Source organism: Liolophura sinensis, chromosome 4 (assembly GCF_032854445.1).
Source record: "Liolophura sinensis isolate JHLJ2023 chromosome 4, CUHK_Ljap_v2, whole genome shotgun sequence".
Taxonomy (NCBI): Eukaryota; Metazoa; Mollusca; class Polyplacophora; order Chitonida; family Chitonidae; genus Liolophura; species Liolophura sinensis.
Window position 1 is genome coordinate 20,096,169 of NC_088298.1, and position 19,363 is coordinate 20,115,531.

General features: G+C 36.9%; 2 protein-coding genes across 3 annotated transcripts in view; one reads left to right on the top strand and one right to left on the bottom strand.

The window, feature by feature from the left end:
- Positions 1 to 5,376: 5,376 nt before the first annotated feature.
- LOC135464747 (uncharacterized) lies at positions 5,377 to 13,584 on the bottom strand. Of its 2 annotated transcripts, none has more exons than XM_064742285.1 (5): positions 12,858 to 13,584; positions 11,265 to 11,763; positions 9,926 to 10,090; positions 8,391 to 8,606; positions 5,377 to 7,588 (listed from the first exon to the last, which is right to left on the bottom strand). In XM_064742285.1, the coding sequence occupies exons 1-5, from the start codon at positions 13,070 to 13,072 to the stop codon at positions 6,857 to 6,859; spliced, it is 1,827 nt and encodes a 608-aa protein (XP_064598355.1). In that variant the 5' UTR covers positions 13,073 to 13,584; the 3' UTR covers positions 5,377 to 6,856. The 2 variants fall into 2 exon arrangements, with proteins under 2 accessions (XP_064598355.1, XP_064598354.1); XM_064742284.1 differs by having other exon boundaries at positions 5,377 to 7,591.
- Positions 13,585 to 13,846: 262 nt separating this feature from the next.
- The window catches only part of LOC135464656 (histone-lysine N-methyltransferase EZH2-like), a 31,373-nt gene continuing 25,856 nt past the window's right edge, over positions 13,847 to 19,363 (top strand). Inside the window, exons 1-5 of the mRNA XM_064742139.1 lie at positions 13,847 to 13,926; positions 14,871 to 15,016; positions 15,684 to 15,812; positions 16,396 to 16,509; positions 18,760 to 18,967. Coding sequence (XP_064598209.1) covers positions 13,899 to 13,926; positions 14,871 to 15,016; positions 15,684 to 15,812; positions 16,396 to 16,509; positions 18,760 to 18,967 — 625 coding nt within the window. The 5' untranslated portion in view covers positions 13,847 to 13,898. The remainder of the gene's footprint in view (positions 13,927 to 14,870; positions 15,017 to 15,683; positions 15,813 to 16,395; positions 16,510 to 18,759; positions 18,968 to 19,363) is intronic.

Consider the following 19,363-nt stretch of genomic DNA (forward strand, 5'->3'; position numbering starts at 1 on the left):
AGCACCATCGCAAAATTTGAAATATACATGTGATAGGGATACACATACTATTTACATCTTCAGCTACAACAGTAAAGACATGAGGTGCCCTAGTGTCAATAAGCGATTGAGTGTGCTTTTTCGTGTCATCTTATATAAAGATCACTAGAGACCACTTGTCTTCCACCTATGTGACACATGTCACATGTTGGAAAGTGCATAATTTACTTGCCGAAGGTCGGTGGTTTATACTGGCCACTCCAACTTCCTCCACCCTTGATTACAGGCTGCCATTATATAATTGAAAACTTTTTTGCGTATCATGTCAAACAACAATCAGAAAAAGGTACTTACAGCTTGAAAATTGTAGATGATGCTCTTTAGCAAAATATGGAAAATATACTAGATGCAACCAGAAATAGATACATGTAAATTTACCCCTCTCAGTATAATCAACGTATGATGCAAATTTACGCCTTTAAACATTAAGGACTGAAGACAACCAAAGTGCTAATATGATTTCATGAACCAGAAATTTTTTTGCCATGGATTTGCTGGTAGAAAGTTTTCGTAGGCTAAGTTTCTTATAATCATGATGGCGACACTTTCCAAAACATGTGTGTTGCCAGGGTAGTTACTTTCAGCTTATACTACAATTGCTTTGAGCATGAGACCCCTGCCCTGCCCAGTCTTAAAATGAACCCTTTCGCTCACAACAAATGGCTAGTGCTGAAACTGACATTGGGTAGGAAAACAAGAGCTAGCTATGTTTGTATCTCTGCCTCTAATATGTGTTATCCAAGACTTCTGATTTATGACTATTTATAACCTTATCTTATTTACCTGACTCAAGTATTGTTACCTTTGAATTATATTTAAGGTGTTTGTTTTGCAATTCTGTAAAAATATTTTATTTACACTTCATTTTGTTAATTTCAGAGATATTTCTAAAGACATCTATATTTTTGGTGTTTACGTATGTGTGCTTATTAAAGTGTAAGCGACTTTATTTTGCAGGGCTGAAATATGTTCATTTTATAAATGATGGAAATGTGCATAACATGATTTTTTTGTTCCTTAGATTGTAACCAAATGAAATCAAGTAATCAAGTAAGAATTACAAGTACTGCACCTCGTAGATTGCGTGAATCAAGAATGGCAGACCTTTTAATACAAGTAAAATCAAAATAACCAAAATCCATGTCAAAATTGTTCCTATAGCACATGATTTAAAATGGATTCTCAATGTCTACATCAGCATTCATTTGAAGATATTTTTTGGTAATTTTGATTAATATTCCAATGAGATGTATCCAGTTTTGTGTTAGTTTTTATTATTGTATGTTACGCATAGTGACTTTAAGTTTTCATATCAATACTTCATGATTTCAGCCTATTTCACGCGTTCCAGAAATTTACCTGTAATACATAGGGCCACGTGACTGTTCATCATTTTCACAGCATTATTTAGCTGTTGGATAAGGTTGTATTTGTCTGAGCAGTTTTTTACTGCACTAGCATTATGTAATACAGTAAGTAATTTTTGCGTGCATGCAAATGAGAAGTTACAAAATATTAGCATGTCATTTAGATAAATTTCCTGTTTTCAACAGTCAATACTGACATATACACAGATATTTGGGTATGTGTCCTTTTTGTTTTGTTAAAAAGGCCTTGGAATTTCACAGGTCTCATGTCATATAAGATTCCCAGTTTATAATTGTAAAAAAGGGAAAAAAAAAAGACAAAAAATTAAATTAAAATACCGTTGTCATAGGTGTTTACCGAGAAGGCACCTCTTCACAGGATAGGTTGTAAAACATTCATTCCAAATAGCCTGGGGATCTAAATCAACAGAAAGTGTACTGTTTGATTTCTGAAATCTTGTAAAAGAGATAACAGTTTGACATTTAACTTTAGTAGTAAATGTAATTCCTTTAATGTGTGTTTAGCAAACAGACACCTGATCGACATTCACATCGAGGTCATATCATTATAAGTATGACCATATTGCTTTAAGTTGCACGATTTAATGCTTGGTATAAATGGATTACCTCCCTTTCCAGGAGCTTGAACACTTCAGTGTGCACTGCATTGTGGGTATTAAGTGTCTGCACCTGGTATTATAAAGATTTTCTCCTGTTTCTTTTCTTTTTTTTATTCTAAAATGTGATAAAAATCATTTAATACTCATTCTGTATTTCCATTTTATCCGATTTGTTTATGCATATGTACATAATATTTTTGGAGAACCATATTGTCAGTGTTTTCAAACAGTTATGTTGAATTCATTTTATTTTTCTGTGGCCTCCCCAGCACAGAGAGCATTACTTGGCGCGAAGTCAAGGCCAGTGAACTAAAATCAAAAACCATTAATTATGTATATCTTTGAAGTTTTGCTTTTAATAAGTGCTACCTTGTTTCTAATGTTATTAAGTAACACATATGCTATTTAGCAGTCAGAATCAAAACATGCCTTAAAACAGAACACATCTACGAAAAAAAAGTGAATAAACCATAGATGTTTCTAGCATGTCCTGTATGAAACATGAAGAATAAAAGTCTTTTTTTTTTTCAGCTCAAAAATTTCTTGCAACTGACATAAAGAGAACTTAACCACAAAAACGATGTAAAACAACAGTTGTGTGTATTGGAAGTTTTGTGTAGACTAATTCTGTGTAAAATCAACTTTTTGTGACTTGTCAGCCTGGGATTTGTCCAAGTTTTCATGAAACACTCCAGTGTTTAAATCCACGTAATTGCAAAAAGCCCCAAAATGGTGGTTTCTAGATGGGGACTTCAAATTGGAAAAATACTACACACAGAAGTAAGCATCCGTGTAAAAACACTGAAAATTATTGTGAAAACTACCATCTCCTTGTATTTACATTTAATTCCATATTTAAAACATTTCTAGTAAATGTAACAAGAAGTAAAATTCTCGTGGAAAAACAGTACAAAAATTATCAACAACGCCGACCATTGAATTCAAGTATGTCATTGCGTTTTACTCCCCCCCAGAAAAAAAACAAAAGCTAAGAAAAATGTGAGGTAAATTTGGATTTTAGTTTTAAGTGGTCTTTCAACTAGCACTTTCTTTTGCAAAATTCTTCTATGAGATTGCATTGCTTTGTAAGTACTGTAGTAAATGTATTATATACTTATAGTTCCAGAGTAGCCACATTGTATTACTGGTACCCATGTATAAACAGACAGCACTATTTAACCGATACATTTTGTTACCCAGGCTGACTAGTACATTGTCTGAGTGTGAATTGGTTGACAATATTACTGACTTATGGTGCATATAGTACTTCATCCCCCAAGGTGATTATTAAAGTTGTTGCCAGAATTAAAATAAAATTTCAGACTGGTTTCAAGACTGGTTTGTTAGTTTTATCTCATTACATAGTTGTTTATTGTATTGACATTGTAGCTCTTTGCAGCGAAAAAATAGTTACGGTGGAATGATGGAGGAAGGTGGTGAAGCCATAGCTCAGGATGGAAATCATCAAACGTGGTTTGGGCGCCTAGGTGGCTCAGCTGGTTAGCGTGCTGGTGCAGCGTAATGACCCATGAGCCTCTCCCCATTGCAGTCGCTGTGAGTTCAAGTCCAGCTCATGCTGGCTTCCCCTCCGGCCATACGTGGGAAGGTCTGTCAGCTACCTGCGGATGGTCGTGGTTTTCCCCCAGACACTGCCCGATTTCCTTCCACCATAATGCTGGCCGGCGTCGTATAAGTGAAATATTCTTGAGTATGGCGTAAAACACCAATCAAATAAATAAATCAATCAAACCTGGTTCAATCCGAGTTATGGTCAGTGTATTTACCTGATGGCTTGGACATTACCATAAGGTCACACCAATTTAAACTTTTACTTTACGGCCAAAAGAAAAATGAACAAAATTGAAAAAAATCACCTAATTTATGGGAAGTGTGGCTATCCCAGCAGGTGTTTATGTGATGAGCAATCCTTGAAAAACAGGGAAATCCAATACATTATGATTGGACACAATCAATATCAAGTTGGATTTTACTTTCAATCCATTTTTTGGGGGTTTTTTTGTCACATCGCCAGTAAAAAACACAAAATGAAATTGATGCTGCCTAACTGCTTCTACCATTATGGCACACTGGTACATATTTTCACCTTGCCAGGGTTAGTCCGTGCTGATTGATTTCTTCAGTTTCTTTGGCTATAATATGAAATTGGTCAAAGGTTGTGATCTTCAGCAGGAACACTTTGGATCTTTCAAGTAGAACCCTGACTTTAGATGAGGATAACACAATAATTAGTTAGGGTCATCAAAACAATAAATGATTACATCATTAAATGCATTTGTTAGGGCAAGAGCTTGAAGTTTTTATTGGAATTTTAATTGATGTTTTCTTGCATTTCTCTATCTATTTTAATTTCTTTAAAATCTCTATCTTTGCACTAACCATAACGAAGAATCACTGTGGACTGACACAATTTTTCCTGATAGGGTAAGGTTATGCCCAACAAGAAATCTCCAACAGCTGGAGTGGAATGAATGAATGATTATCAGTCGGAGAGGAAGCCAGTCTGAGCTGGACTTGAACTCACACCAACCGCATTGGTGAGAAGCTCCTGGGTCTGCACCATGCTGGCGTTCTAAGCCACTCAGCCATGGAGGCCTCCAATTTGCAAAAGATTTGATTGCCTGATTGGTGTTTTATGCCGAATGCAAAAAAAATTTCACTTATACGGAGGTGGCGAGCATTATGGTGGGAGGAAAATGGGCAGAGCCTGGGGGAAACCCATGACCCTCCACATGTTGCTGTCAGACCTTCCCACATACGGCCGCAGAAGAAGCCATTATGAGCTGGACGAACTCACAGCAATACACTGGTGAGAAAAAGAAGTCATATTGTTAAATCCATATAGGCAATCTAAAAAGAGCGCGAGACTGGCCATCATAAGATTTCACCATGCTTCAATGCCAACATACTGGAAGTGCTGCCTAACTCAATTGCCATGCCGAAGACACCAGACACAGTACACAACCCAGTCAAATTACTAGAATATACTGACATGTGGGTTAATAGTCTTCTATCTATCCTTCATATGAACAGCACCAGTAAGTGAGGTACAGGTAGTACCAAGGTTTAAAGCATTATGTATGACTTGACACCCGTTTGAACCCCAGACCTATGGCTTGGAACACCACTGGGTCACATTCCAATTCAAAAAACCAGTAAATAAGGACTGAAATGACATTTAAAGTTTGCCTTAACATGCAATTTTTTAAAGCCTCCATGAAATCAGCTTGTAAAAGTGAAGACAATCAATTCTCTCAGAGAAACAACTAACCCCTCCAAAAGATTTGATTTTAAAATATATTAATATATTTAAATCTCACCTAGAGCTTTCCCCCCAAAAAGAGTTCCACAGATAGTAAATCTGAACAACACAACAAACTGATGATGTTAAGGCGATGATAAAATCTGCCAACAATGTACATGTATTTCATCCAATCAGAATTTGCTAAAGCAGAATATAAAAAAAAATCATTTGCTCTATATAAAGTCATTGGGATTGTGTACATGGAACATACAGATATGAGAAACGTATGTCTTGAATTTCATCGAAAAAAATTAAATAGATTCCAATAGGTTAATACAACGAGATTTAAATCAATGAATTAAAATTTTGCTTAATACTAAAATTAAAACATTACTGTATACTGAAATTAAAATATCACTAAAAAAACTGTTTAACAAAGTGCATATTAGGTCACTTGGACATAACTACCATTGCATCCCAAGGCCTACATGTATTGTTTGTTATCATTGCTGTATATGTACTTTAGGTACATGTTGCAGGACAGGCACGAGACTGGAACAGGCACTAGATTGGAACAGGCTCCAGACTGGAACAGGCACTAGACTGGAACAGACTCCAGACTGGAACAGACTCCAGACTGGAACAGGCACCAGACTGGAACAGGCAACACACTGCAGTACGTTCCTCAGTAAAGACTAAATTCATTCAAACATACTACCAGTGTTTAAGAAAAGGACACTCAAAATCAAAGTAGGCATTACTAGATAAGCCAATTCAAACTATGCATACAGATACTCACTTATTTTTTTTTTTTTTAGATTATTTGAAGAAAGTTAATTAAAGGCATACAAATGTTTGAATTTCAAGGTGGTCTCCATGGAATATACTAGTGTTTAACCTGTTTATACCAGTGTTTAAAAACACAAATATCACAAAACACTACTCTAAACATGACACTGAATGTTGGAATAGCTCTTTTTTTACCCTTGAGTAAAACATTACTGAAATGTTGCTCTCAAAAATGTCTTCCTAAGCATGATGAAAAAATGGTGAAGCGACGTCAGTTTGGTGAAGAAAGCCTACTACAGAATTCCAACATAAATGCCTTTTACACTCTTTAAAAAAATCTAAAAAGATAGTTTTTGGATAAGTATTTTTACACATAGTTTTCAGTTACACATAATTTTCAGTTACAGATAGTTTTCAGTACACACAGTTACACATAGTTCTCAGTTACAGATAGTTTTCAGTTAACCAGTTTTCAGTTACACTCTCACACTTATTTTTCAGTTACAGATAGTTTTCAGTTACACATAGTTTTCAGTCACACACAGTTACACATAGTTTTCAGTTACACAGTTTTCAGTTACACATAGTTTTCAGCTACACACTGTTTCAGTATGATGAACCTCACTTTCTTTTATTATAATGTAATGGACAGAAACACATTCATATTGGAAAACCAGTACAAAATACTCACTTCTATGGTAACTGGTGTTATAAGAAAATCAAATGTGCCAGATTTCGTCCATGTCTGACATTCAAACCATGTCTAAAAGTATCAACAGTCACCAATTGTTTTCAGTATGTAGCATTTTTCTTGCCATTTTGTAATATTCTAATGGCCTTGTAATAATACCAATTTTAGCCTCCATTTGCACCTTTGCATCAGAAGTCGGCCATTCGTATCTCTTGATATCTGGCTTGCATGGATCATTGTCATGACAACAAACCTGTGTCAACTCAGTCTCACCAGAATCTCCTATCAATGAAACTTGTGTTGTCATAGTAACATGATTTGAAAGTTCTGGAGGTTTGGCATCGGATGTGCAAGATAAACGATCAAAATGCCGCAGTTCATTTCCTTGACTATTTTTTGTATCAATCAAATTCTTGTAATGATTTTCTTTTTGATTATTCTTCAGAAGATCATCACAGAAAGGAAGATACTTATTATCACTGTCTGTGAGCATTTTCTCATGCAAATTTTCTGTGTCAGAACGCACACAAAACTTCTCTGTGAGTTTGTTGGAGGATTTTGACTGACTGTCTAAATCACTACCACAATGATGTACAGATCCCAAAGCTGAAGACGTATTTATGGTTTCCTTTTTGATACTTTCTGATTTGTGCCAAAGAAATTCCCCACAGGCTCTTTGATAGTCTCCCTTGGCTGAACTCTTCAGGACTGTGTCTACTTCTTTTTGACTCAAGCCCTCTGATTGGAGAAGGTTGGTCAGGTGACTCTGGTCAAAATGGACAAATGGGCATCCACCTGAGTCCGAATGTCCAAAAGTTGTCTGCTGAAAATTGATTTTGAATCATTATCGATTGAGAAAGAGGGGAGAGTTACTTGTAAAAGACTTTCACAATTGAATACTTCCTTATTTGCTTCTTATGGTGAACAAGTTCAAATTCCTCCCCAAAAACTTTTCTTAGAGGCAAATAAACATGATAAAATATTACTTTTGGTGCCAGGACTTACCTTCAATAAATGAATGACCTTTGCTAAAGGGTAAAATGTCCAAAAAATTCTAATATGTACCTCAAGTTGATAAATTATAAATGAACTCAGCACCAAAATCTGCTGTGGGCGACTTCTGGTAGAACTCTTCTTCCCAGAAGGTAGCGAACAGTACAGTTCATTTTCCGCTTGACAATCAGGAAACTTGCAAGTTGGACGTAGGGTCCGAGTTTACGACTCTTATTGGCTGAGGCAACAAACCCCCAGCATAAATTACAGGATGTTAAAGATGGCGGACACAATGGACTTCTTTTTGATTCAAGCCCTCTGATTGGAGAAGGTTGGTCAAGTGATCAAAACTCCTCTACACAAAGGTTACTAAGCACTAAAGGGGTTAGTCCCGGCATGTGGATCAAAAGCTTGTGAAACCTTTTACGTTTACATGGTGATGACTTGACTTCCTTATTATTATTGAACCCACGTACAGCTGTAAGTCTTAAGCAGTATATATTGTCTGCCATTGTTCAGATCTGTTTTCACTCCTCTTGAATAACTTTTTGTTGTATTTTCTGTATCCTTTTTTTTTGTTGTTGTCTTTTTCTTTAATAAAAGAAATAAAAAACAAAATCCAGACATACCTGCAGGGAATGACAGCAATGACCTCTGTAGTTGACCCTTGACCCTTCAAGGCCGTAAAGATGACGGATGCTGTAGGTGTACCGGCTACCGTCACGATGCCAATCATGGCAACAGCTTTTCTTATCTCCACTGACTAAAGAGTACTCCTGTTTCCAGAACATCAGGGCTTCATGAACAGGAAGGCCAATTTCTTTCAGAAAGAGTGTGTACTGAATCTGTTAGAAAGAACACAGACAAACTGAACCAGCAATTAGATTTGGAATAAGACAAGAGTGTTCTTACTGGAAAAACATATAAACATTATCACTGGTCTGGCTGCAGCCTCAAGTGAGGGTGTTCCTGTCTATGGGCAGTGGTTTCCATCAGTGGTGTCTGATTTCCTTCGTCAATAATCATGACTGCTATTGTATAAAGAAAGAATTCTTCAGCATAGCCAAAAGAAAAACAAAAAAGAAAACACTCAAATGAATAAAGAAACAAAATTGGTTGCATTGTTAATTAGATTACAGAGACAGAATACTCCAATTTATGCATTCATATTATTAATATATAAGTAAACATCTGGAAATTGTATCTACTGTACATGTAATTCTTCATCCTCTTTGCATGACTGCAAGGTGTTCTGAAGGCAATATTTCGTGATGACTCATAAAATTACACTTTCTGTGAAGCCCTGATATGGACCAATCCAACCAACTCAGTTCTGTCACCAAAATCAAATTAAAAACGTACATAAATTCCACTGAAAGTGGCTCATTTATATGCGAAAAGGTTGAGGAATTAGGGTATTTATAATTTACTTTTTAAAGTTTTTCATTATCTGTACAGATAATTTATTGATTTATTTATTTATTTCATTGGTGTACACTGTACTCTTGAAAAACTATTTCACTTATATATGCAGGAATCCACGCCCATCTACAGGTAACTAGCAGACCTGTCAAACAAACAACCAGAATGCTAGAATATTATATGAACTACACAAATCTGAGGATTTAAACATGTAGAAACCAATGCACAATTCCATGTAGACCAGCCCTTCAGGGGAGAGGGGGTAGATCCAGGGTCTATCCTGAGTCGGGTCACATCTAAGACCTTAAAAGAGGCAGATGTAGCTTCCTTGCTTGGTGTTCGGCATTAAATGGGTAGTGCAAGATCTGGTTGACCTGTATCAGTATAATGGCTTGGGTGGGACGGCTTTCCTTGCCTTCAGTAAGTCGTCTCAGTGAAGCAGCACTCGATAAAAAAAGATGTGGAAATCCGTCCTGCAACAAGGAGTCACATTACATGCACTCTAAGGACTCCTTCGTCCTTATATGACTGAAATATTCAAGCACTGACTCACTCACTTTTCCATTTTCCTGGAATTTATGTGACATGAAACAATCGCCCAGGCTACAGCAGGACTTGGAACTGAACATGGCTGTGAACTTTGTAGACACATAGTGGATTCGAGCATAAAGCGTTTGAGTGCTTGGCCAATAAGCCCCCTCCCCCCCATCCCCTCCCACTTCAAAATAAGCTGGAATTTTACCCTGGAGTGATGTTTCAATCGATGCTTCTCTCTCAGCACTCTGTGGAGGTGGGTCATACAAGGTGGGTAAAACGCCACTTCTGTCTCCACCTCAGTGTGGCTCAACAAATCCCCAGCTACACCTCCAGTTTGGTCCAAAGATGGCTGACTGGCAAGGAAAATACTCTGGTGGGAAAAAGGAATTGATGATCGATTTAATAAGATCTAATTATTTTGACAGGATGATCGATTTTCCTTAAAAACGCTTCACCAGAGATTTTTGGCAAAAAATCCATATTCACATATCAAATCCATCTTTCTGTATTTGAACACCATGCATGACAATAGTAGCCAAAGGCACTTTTATATATTTTAAAGCAAAAGATTGATTTATTTATTTGATACATTCGATTGGTGTTTTACGCCGTACTCAAGAATATTTCACTTATAGGACGGCAGCCAGCATTAAGGTGGGAGGAAACCTTGCAGAGCCCAGGGGAAACCCATGACCATCCGCAGGTTGCTGGCAGACCTTCACAATTACGGTAAAGGAAAAGACAACACTAGATATATGCACTGATACAGTATCTCACACGAAGTTTAAAAAGTGTTTTTAGACTAAACATTTTTGGATTTTCCTGTTTTCAAGGTTTTCTGATAACATCAACATGTTTTTTTTTCACAGGAAACATTCCACACATTTGCCATAAATACAGTAAGTCGATCATTTGTCAGTTTTTGTTTTCACAGCCTCCTCCAAAATTGAAAAAAAAAGGGGCATGTTGCCCATAAAACAAAGAAAATATAAGGTGGTGTTCAAAAGTTTGAAAATTGCACCAGAGATATTCTCTGTTATTTCAATAGTTGACTTGCTTCCTTACCAGTTTATGTGAAAACCGTGTTTAAAAACTAACGGAAAAGAAAACATTTATGTTAAATAAGGCCAACCTTAATAGATTATTTCTTTAGGAGTATTCTAACCCTATCAGAAAAAATGGGGCAGGCTAGTAAAAAAAAATTTTTTTTTTGCATTCCGGCTAATGAAAAAGTGATCTTAAAGAGTAAACATTGAGAAAAAACTTGCAACGTTAATACCATCAAAAGTCTAATAAAAAGTTTTTTTTTCGGTCAGGTTACTCCCAACAAATGTATTTTTAAAGAAGGCCTAACAACCAATTTGACAAAAAGACAACTTAGATTTTGTAATGAGGTTATCAAAGAGGAGACACATGAATGAAAAATGGACTCCTTGATATTGGAAGCCAACGCTAGGGGTATGACATAAGCTACGCATGTAAGTAGAGGCGAGCTAAACACTACAAATCTGTACAAATTACAACTACATCTGGGATTTACTTACTCTTAGCTTGGAAAACAAAGCTTTCATTCTAGGATCATCTACCGCAGACTGGGATTTTTCTTCCGCTTTCTGCATTCCAGCTGACAGCAAAGTTTCAAACAGTGTCATGGCAACTGTGCGCAACTTCACGACAGAAACATGCGCCATGCCATATTTCAAGGTCACTGAACGTTGTCGCACCAGTTCAAGGACAAATTTAAACGGTACTTCGATAAACTTCATTGACGATCCTGACAAGTAACACTCTACAAGATTTTCCCATGAGCCAAATTGTTTGTGCATAGCTTGAAAAGTTTGCAAAATTTGAACATCATCAGAAGAATGGTTACCACGAGGATGCAGTTTTGTAGATGCTGCGGTTTTTAGAAAGAACGGGTTCAGGGAATGCAGCAAGTAAGACAGTTCTTCTTCGTTCATGTTCAAAAAACGAGTTTCAAACAAAAGTGTTTCTGCCTTCAGCAAAAATTCTCTGGTATCTCGCCTCCCAGAAAAAGCTAGCCTGCAAAATAATCATGGTAACATCATTAAAACTGTACATATTCCTGTGACTAAAATGGTACATATTCATGTAACTAAAATGGCATATATTCATGTGACTAAAATGGTATGTATTTATGAGACTAAAATGGTACATACTCATGTCACTAAAATGATACATATTCATGCGACTAAAATGGTACATATTCATGTAACTAAAATGGCATATATTCATGTAACTAAAATGGTACATATTCATGTGACTAAAATGGTATATATTCATGTAACTAAAATGGTACATATTCATGTAACTAAAATGGTATATATCATGTGACTAAAATGGTACATATTCATGTAACTAAAATGGCATATATTCATGTGACTAAAATGGTATATATTTATGAGACTAAAATGGTACATATTCATGTAATTAAAATGGTACATATTCATGTAACTAAAATGGTACATATTCATGTAACTAAAATGGTACATATTTAGGAGACTAAAATGGTACATATTCATGAGACTAATATGGTACATTAACATATTCACTGGTTACAATTTCCAATAACATGATTAATGATTACACATCGAATGATCCAGAATCTGTTAAATGGACCAAGCAGCTTTAATCAAGCCTACGAATCTATGAGCCTATTGAATTCAAATTTTCAACACTCTGTACTTCCACGCACAGTTATTATTGTAGTTAATTTATTTATTTATTTGATTGGTGGTTTACCCTGTACTCAAAAATATTTCACTTATATGACGGCAGCCAGCATTATGGTGGGAGGAAACCCGGGAAACCCACAACCATCAGCAGGTTGCTGGGAGACCTTCCTACTAACGGTCGGAGAGGAAGCTCTACATATGTACCAACCCTGAGCTAAATACCTGCAGTCCTTTTTATGATATATTTACCACCCCTTACATATTGTTTACTACCCCTAACATATTGTTTACCATCCCTAACATATCGTTTAACTTTGCCTAACCTCCTACTATTGGACGCCCACGATAAGGGTACAACATAAGCTATGCACTTCATGAATGTGCAATATTAATTAGGACCATGGAAACATATACATCTGTTTTCATTTACACATGCCTCACCTGAGAACAAAATGTGAGATTCTGTCTTTACGAGTTCCTTCAATTAAACAATCTGAATCCTCCACCAATGAAATGTCTGTCAGGAGGTCATGAACTTTGACAGGGTCGCCACTGGTTACCACAAGTTTGAGGAGAAAATTCAGGCGAGTGAGCGCTAATTTTTCAAGTCGTTGAAGCTGGGTCGTCCCAGATGGAGGCTTGAAATAAAAGGTCATCTCTGGAATATGTCATCTCCATGGCAACCTATCTTCAACACCATGCCAACATAGCAACCCAATTATCATACTGTTCCTGATTACTTGTCTTTCATGAACTCCGCAAAAGCCTATATGCTACATCATGAACATGTCTGCCTCCTCATCTACCACGGAAAATCTGTGACAGATGAGAATATGTTTAACTTTAATAATGATAATCTAATACATGTATAAAGAAGTTTTCCACTGCATTATATGGTATGTCACATGTCTGTGCTCCCTCTGGTTTGATAGGTCACTGGGGCAATATTGAAGGATTTATAGTCGTATAGCCTGGCATAAGGATGACTGTTGTAACAGGGGCGAGGTGTACATCGGTCATTATCAGATTATGGTACAAGTGTCCTTCCATTTCGATACACACTTTAGCAATGTCTCCTTGAACCCAGATTTAGCGAGTACCCCTCAACGGCAACAGTAATGATTCTAAAGTTATGTACATAGCCGTCAACTTCGAGGGCAACTTTCGTTTTCTTTCCTGAGGCGGGATATGAAAATTTTACCTCCAACATCGAAGATTGCCAAAACGAAAAAATGAACTAATGAAGCGTTATTCTTAGCACTAGAACCAAAGCAAACTTTAAAAAGTAAATAGCACAAAAAATGTACTACGACACGAGAATACGTCCCTTTATTGAAACGCATATTGTTTTTTAATTATAAAATTTCATGTCGCTACATGTCTCCGCTAGATGGCACCACTATCCACAATAGATTTGGCGCTACCTCCGACAACAACATGTGTTAATAAGACTCAGCAGTTGTTTTCTGTTCCTGTAGCTTTATGGAGAGGAATACGTCGACTAGATCCGGTGAGAGGATGACATAATGTCCCCATCAGTGTACATATTCGTTTAATCTGAGGCTTGATGACTGAAATGCTCACAAAACTCAATTGTCGGTGTGTCGGAGTTCCTCACTGTGTCCCTTGATCATTGGCCCTGTACATCATTAGATATCACAGTATATCCATTGCACTGTTGTCAGTCGTGTTGTTGTAATAAGTAGAGATTGATCCACTGGTAGTTCAACAGTTTGACGTTATATTATGCTCAGCACCACACGAAATTATTTGCTTGTGAAGTTGTGATTTATAAATGTGATTTCCCAGGTGACAAAACTGGGAGACTGGAATGACAGAGCAGATGCGTATATAGACCAGATTTTAGAGGGCTGGGTACACATAATTTCTATAATCATAGAAACTATTGCCTGGACATTTATCAACACAACAGATTTAAAAAGCGCATATTTCAAGCTATCCAGAAATACACTATATATTTAGTTCAGTTTCAGGCCTATTTCTTGGACCAGATGTAGAAAAACGCAGCCATAATTGTTGTCTGGGTGAAGCCATTATGAATGGGCTATCTTCCCTGTTTGTCTGATCAGATTTTGTCACGTGTAGAAACAGTATAGCTCCTGAGTAGATCAATGGGGCTTGCGATCTTCATCAATCTGATCCAAGAAATAGACCTGAAAAGAAATCAGAAATATAGACTTTCAGATAGCTTGAAATGTGCTGTGTTTCACTCATTGATAAATGTCCAGACATTAGTTGTATGGTGATTGTTGTGTTGCCGACGTATCAAGTCTGTCATTACTGTCATAAGTTACATCTGTGTCAGAAAAAGCCCAGGGATGGCTTTAGGGCTTAGTAACATTAAACAGTTATAGCTTTAAAATATTGTAAATTATTAAAAAATTTTAAATGTACTATGTTGATGAATTTATATTGTAAATTATTTTTCTTAAGAAAACATGCCATCGGGCGAGAGAGAAGGTGGAACAAAAGGGGCGGACACCAAATCATCTCTGCCATTTGATTGGAAGAAAAAAGTTAGATCGGAGTACATGAGAATACGACAGCTGAAAAGATATAAAGCCGCTGATGAAATTAAGGTTTGTATTAAATACACTTACAGGGGCCTCCCTGGTCGAAGGGACTACCACGCCAGCGTAGTACAATGATCCAGGAGCCTCTCACCTATGTGATTGCTGTGAGTTCAAGTCCAGCTCATGCTTGTTTCCACTCCGGCCATACATGGGAAGGTCTGCCAGCAACTTATGGATGGTGGTGGGTTTCTTCCGGGCTCTGCTTGGTTTCCTCCCACCATAATGATGGAATAAGCTGAATTTTAGCATAGGACATTTATTCAAGTGTGTCTAAGTCTGCAAGATTTAACGCAGGAAATCCTATCTCTACTGTCAGCCAATCAGCTCCGATTCTGTATCCCTTTAAGTCAACAACTTTCAGCTCTTCAGTTTTCGTCATCATTGATCTACTTTAAATCACTTTTTGTGAAACTTTTTGTAGACAGCCATTTTATAGTAAATGTGAAGATATATAGCCGTCTTTGATGAGTCACATGATACAGTGGACTTGGTTTTTAACTTGTAGCAATAAAAGATTTTGAAATCAAAACTCCCCTATTAAAACGAAGGTTTAAGTAAGTGTAATTACTCTGTGATTTTTAACTATGAATGGTGCTAGACAAAAGGATTAATTTTTGTACCATTGATGTGTCAAGATTTTAATACTGCGTATATTGTATTTCTGATTTTTCAGGCATCCTTTTCGGCAAATCGAAAGTATATAAATGATAAATTGGACGACCATAACAATTGGTGGAAGGAACAGCCAATCACAGCTCTACATTCCGCCGAGACCTTCAGTCCTGTTCCAGTAACAAGAAAGGTTTGTTTATAAATATTAAATTATATAAATAATATTATATATTATATTAGGTGATAGTAAGCCATAGGCGCGTTTCAGTGGGGCTATGGCTAAATTACATGTAGCACCCAGTTGCAGACTTTGGTCTTGGAAGTGTGAAGCAGCATGTGCTTTCTATGGCCAATAAAACGGCAACATTTCAGAGTAACATTTTCTCCTTCAGTTTCTATATTCAGTTTCTTCATTGTTTTTACTACAAGCTGCTGCAAAGAGGACAACAAGTTGCAATGTAAAATTGTGATGAAACTGATATTTAATGTAAGCATGCCACTTCTAGGTTAAAGCATAGGCCATCGAAAGAAAATTAGCACCTAGCTCCTGTGTACTGTGATATCTGGGACATTTCAACTAGAAAAATTGACTTGTATCCTAATTGTGCAGTATTTGTTAAAGCTCTTCACACCATCTTTGGTATACCCTTTCATCATGAATGGCCAAGTTAAGATGTTGTCTCCGGGCTCTGCTGGTCCCCCTTGTGTAAGTGAAATATTCGTAAAACACCAAACAAGTAAATAAATAAATCATTGAATCACTTTTGTTTCAGTGTGATGTATCCAGTGACACAGATCCCCCGCAGTCTGCCCCCCTGAGGGTGATGAACGCCCTTCGCCCCATCCCTTGTATGTACAGCTGGGCACAGCTACAGCAGAATTTCATGGTAGGTCAAGTCTTTTAAAAACAGAAGCATTTTGTGAGATTTATTTAGTGCACCTTTGTGGCAGTCAATAAGCCGTGGACTGTGCCTGTGAGGAGGTTTGTGAAGGCTAACATGAGGTTTGTGAAGGCTTACATGAAGTTTATGAAGGCTAACATGAAGTTTGTGAGGGCTTACATGAAGTTTGTGAAGGCTTACATGAAGTTTGTGAAGGCTAACATGAAGTTTGTGAAGGCTAACATGAAGTTTGTGAAGGCTAACATGAAGTTTGTGAGGGCTAACATGAAATTTGTGAGGGCTTACATGAAATTTGTGAAGGCTTACATGAGGTTTGTGAAGGCTAACATGAAGTTTGTGAGGGCTTACATGAAGTTTGTGAGGGCTTACATGAAATTTGTGAAGGCTTACATGAAGTTTGTGAGGGCTAACATGAAATTTGTGAAGGCTTACATGAAGTTTGTGAGGGCTTACATGAAATTTGTGAAGGCTTACATGAAGTTTGTGAGGGCTTACATGAAATTTGTGAGGGCTTACATGAAATTTGTGAGGGCTAACATGAAGTTTGTGAAGGCTAACATGAAGTTTGTGAAGGCTTACATGAAGTTTGTGAGGGCTTACATGAAATTTGTGAAGGCTTACATGAAGTTTGTGAAGGCTAACATGAAGTTTGTGAAGGCTTACATGAGGTTTGTGAAGGCTTACATGAAGTTTGTGAAGGCTAACATGAAGTTTGTGAAGGCTAACATGAGGTTTGTGAAGGCTAACATGAGGTTTGTGAAGGCTTACATGAAGTTTGTGAGGGCTTACATGAAGTTTGTGAAGGCTTACATGAAGTTTATGAAGGCTTACATGAAATTTGTGAAGGCTTACATGAAGTTTGTGAAGGCTAACATGAAGTTTGTGAAGGCTTACATGAGGTTTGTGAAGGCTTACATGAAGTTTGTGAAGGCTAACATGAAGTTTGTGAAGGCTAACATGAAGTTTATGAAGGCTAACATGAGGTTTGTGAAGGCTTACATGAAGTTTGTGAGGGCTTACATGAAATTTGTGAAGGCTTACATGAAGTTTGTGAGGGCTAACATGAAATTTGTGAAGGCTTACATGAAGTTTGTGAGGGCTTACATGAAATTTGTGAAGGCTTACATGAAGTTTGTGAGGGCTTACATGAAATTTGTGAGGGCTTACATGAAATTTGTGAGGGCTAACATGAAGTTTGTGAAGGCTAACATGAAGTTTGTGAAGGCTAACATGAAGTTTGTGAAGGCTTACATGATGTTTGTGAGGGCTTACATGAAATTTGTGAAGGCTTACATGAAGTTTGTGAAGGCTAACATGAAGTTTGTGAAGGCTTACATGAAGTTTGTGATGTTAGTAGAGTTTGAAAAATACAGAATCGATTTTGATTGGCAGTTGTGGGAGATAGGCAAGTCCAGGCTATGCCTAGCCCAAGCTGAAGTTTAGGTGTGGCAGATTTTTTTCAAGCTTCCACTGTCAGCCAGTTATGGTTAATTCCGTAACCCTTTAAGAAATGCCTTGCATCAGTATGGGATGAGCGTTAAACTGGCTCTCCTTGTGTCTACCAGTAAAAACCTGTGCACATGTGGGAAATTTTGTTAGTTACTTACCATAAACTACTGGTTTTATTTGGATACTCTGTCAGCAACCTGCGGATGGTCATGGGTTTCCCAAGCCTGGTTTCTCCCCACCATAATGCTGGCTGCCGTCGTATAAGTGAAATATTCTTGAGTAAGGCATAAAACACCAATCAAATAAATAAATAAATTTATTATGATGCTCCCATTTCCTCCTTCTATGAAATTGTTATAAGTAGTAATTTACCTCTGATCTATAACTTCCCTTCTGAATTACCGGTTGAACAATTGGTTTTATATTTTGTCTCTCGAAATTTCAGAAATTCAAAACTTTCTGCAAAAGTGCATTGACAGAAGGGCCAGGTTTAAATTAAGGCCTGATTTCAACAAACTTGAATTTGGGCCAGTGATAAGGTTTAATTTCGTCTTATGTATGGTCGAATCATAAAATGAGAACTGAGTTGCTTCACAGTGTTTGGAAGAAACTGAATTCATTTTTCTTCCTCAAACTTCCTTTTTGAGAAAATAGGTAATGAATAAATTCAAGAAATAACAATCATTTACACTAATGGAGCAACATTGTGATTTTGATTACCATATTTATTCTTGGAAATGAAAATGAATCTTTAAATAAAATTTCAGTTAATTCTTGCTTTCCCAGGTTGAAGATGAAACTGTTCTTCACAATATTCCATATATGGGCGATGACATCCTCGACAAAGATGGAAAATTTATTGAAGAGCTCCTGAAGAACTATGAGGGCAAAGTTCATGGAGAGAGAACTATGGGATTTCTCGATGAGGAAATCTTTTTCGAACTAGTGACGAATCTTTGGGCCGAAGCTGATGCAGGAGTTGATAAATCTCTTAGTGAGTATGCACACCTTTGAAGGAAGTTTCATTGTGGTTGGTCAGCAAAGAATTGGCTGGTTCCTTAATGTCTATCATGAATGTAAGTACAAATACTCTCCCAAAATGATACTTAATTTAAAAATTCTGTGAATAAGAGGGGCCAACTAAAGTGGAAATGTCTTTATGGTGTCAGCAGCTTAATGAAAAGGCGTCTGATGAAAATTGTTTCATGCACCTGTGAAAATATGGTTTTACTGTAAAATTATGTAAAATTTGTGGTTAAACATGTCTCCGTGCAAATACAATAGGGATATCTTAATTCGCAATAGTCCTTCCATGTATTTATGTGTGTGAGCGTGTGTGCAAATGTATTTATGTGTGTGAGCATGTGTGCAAATGTATATATGTGTGTGA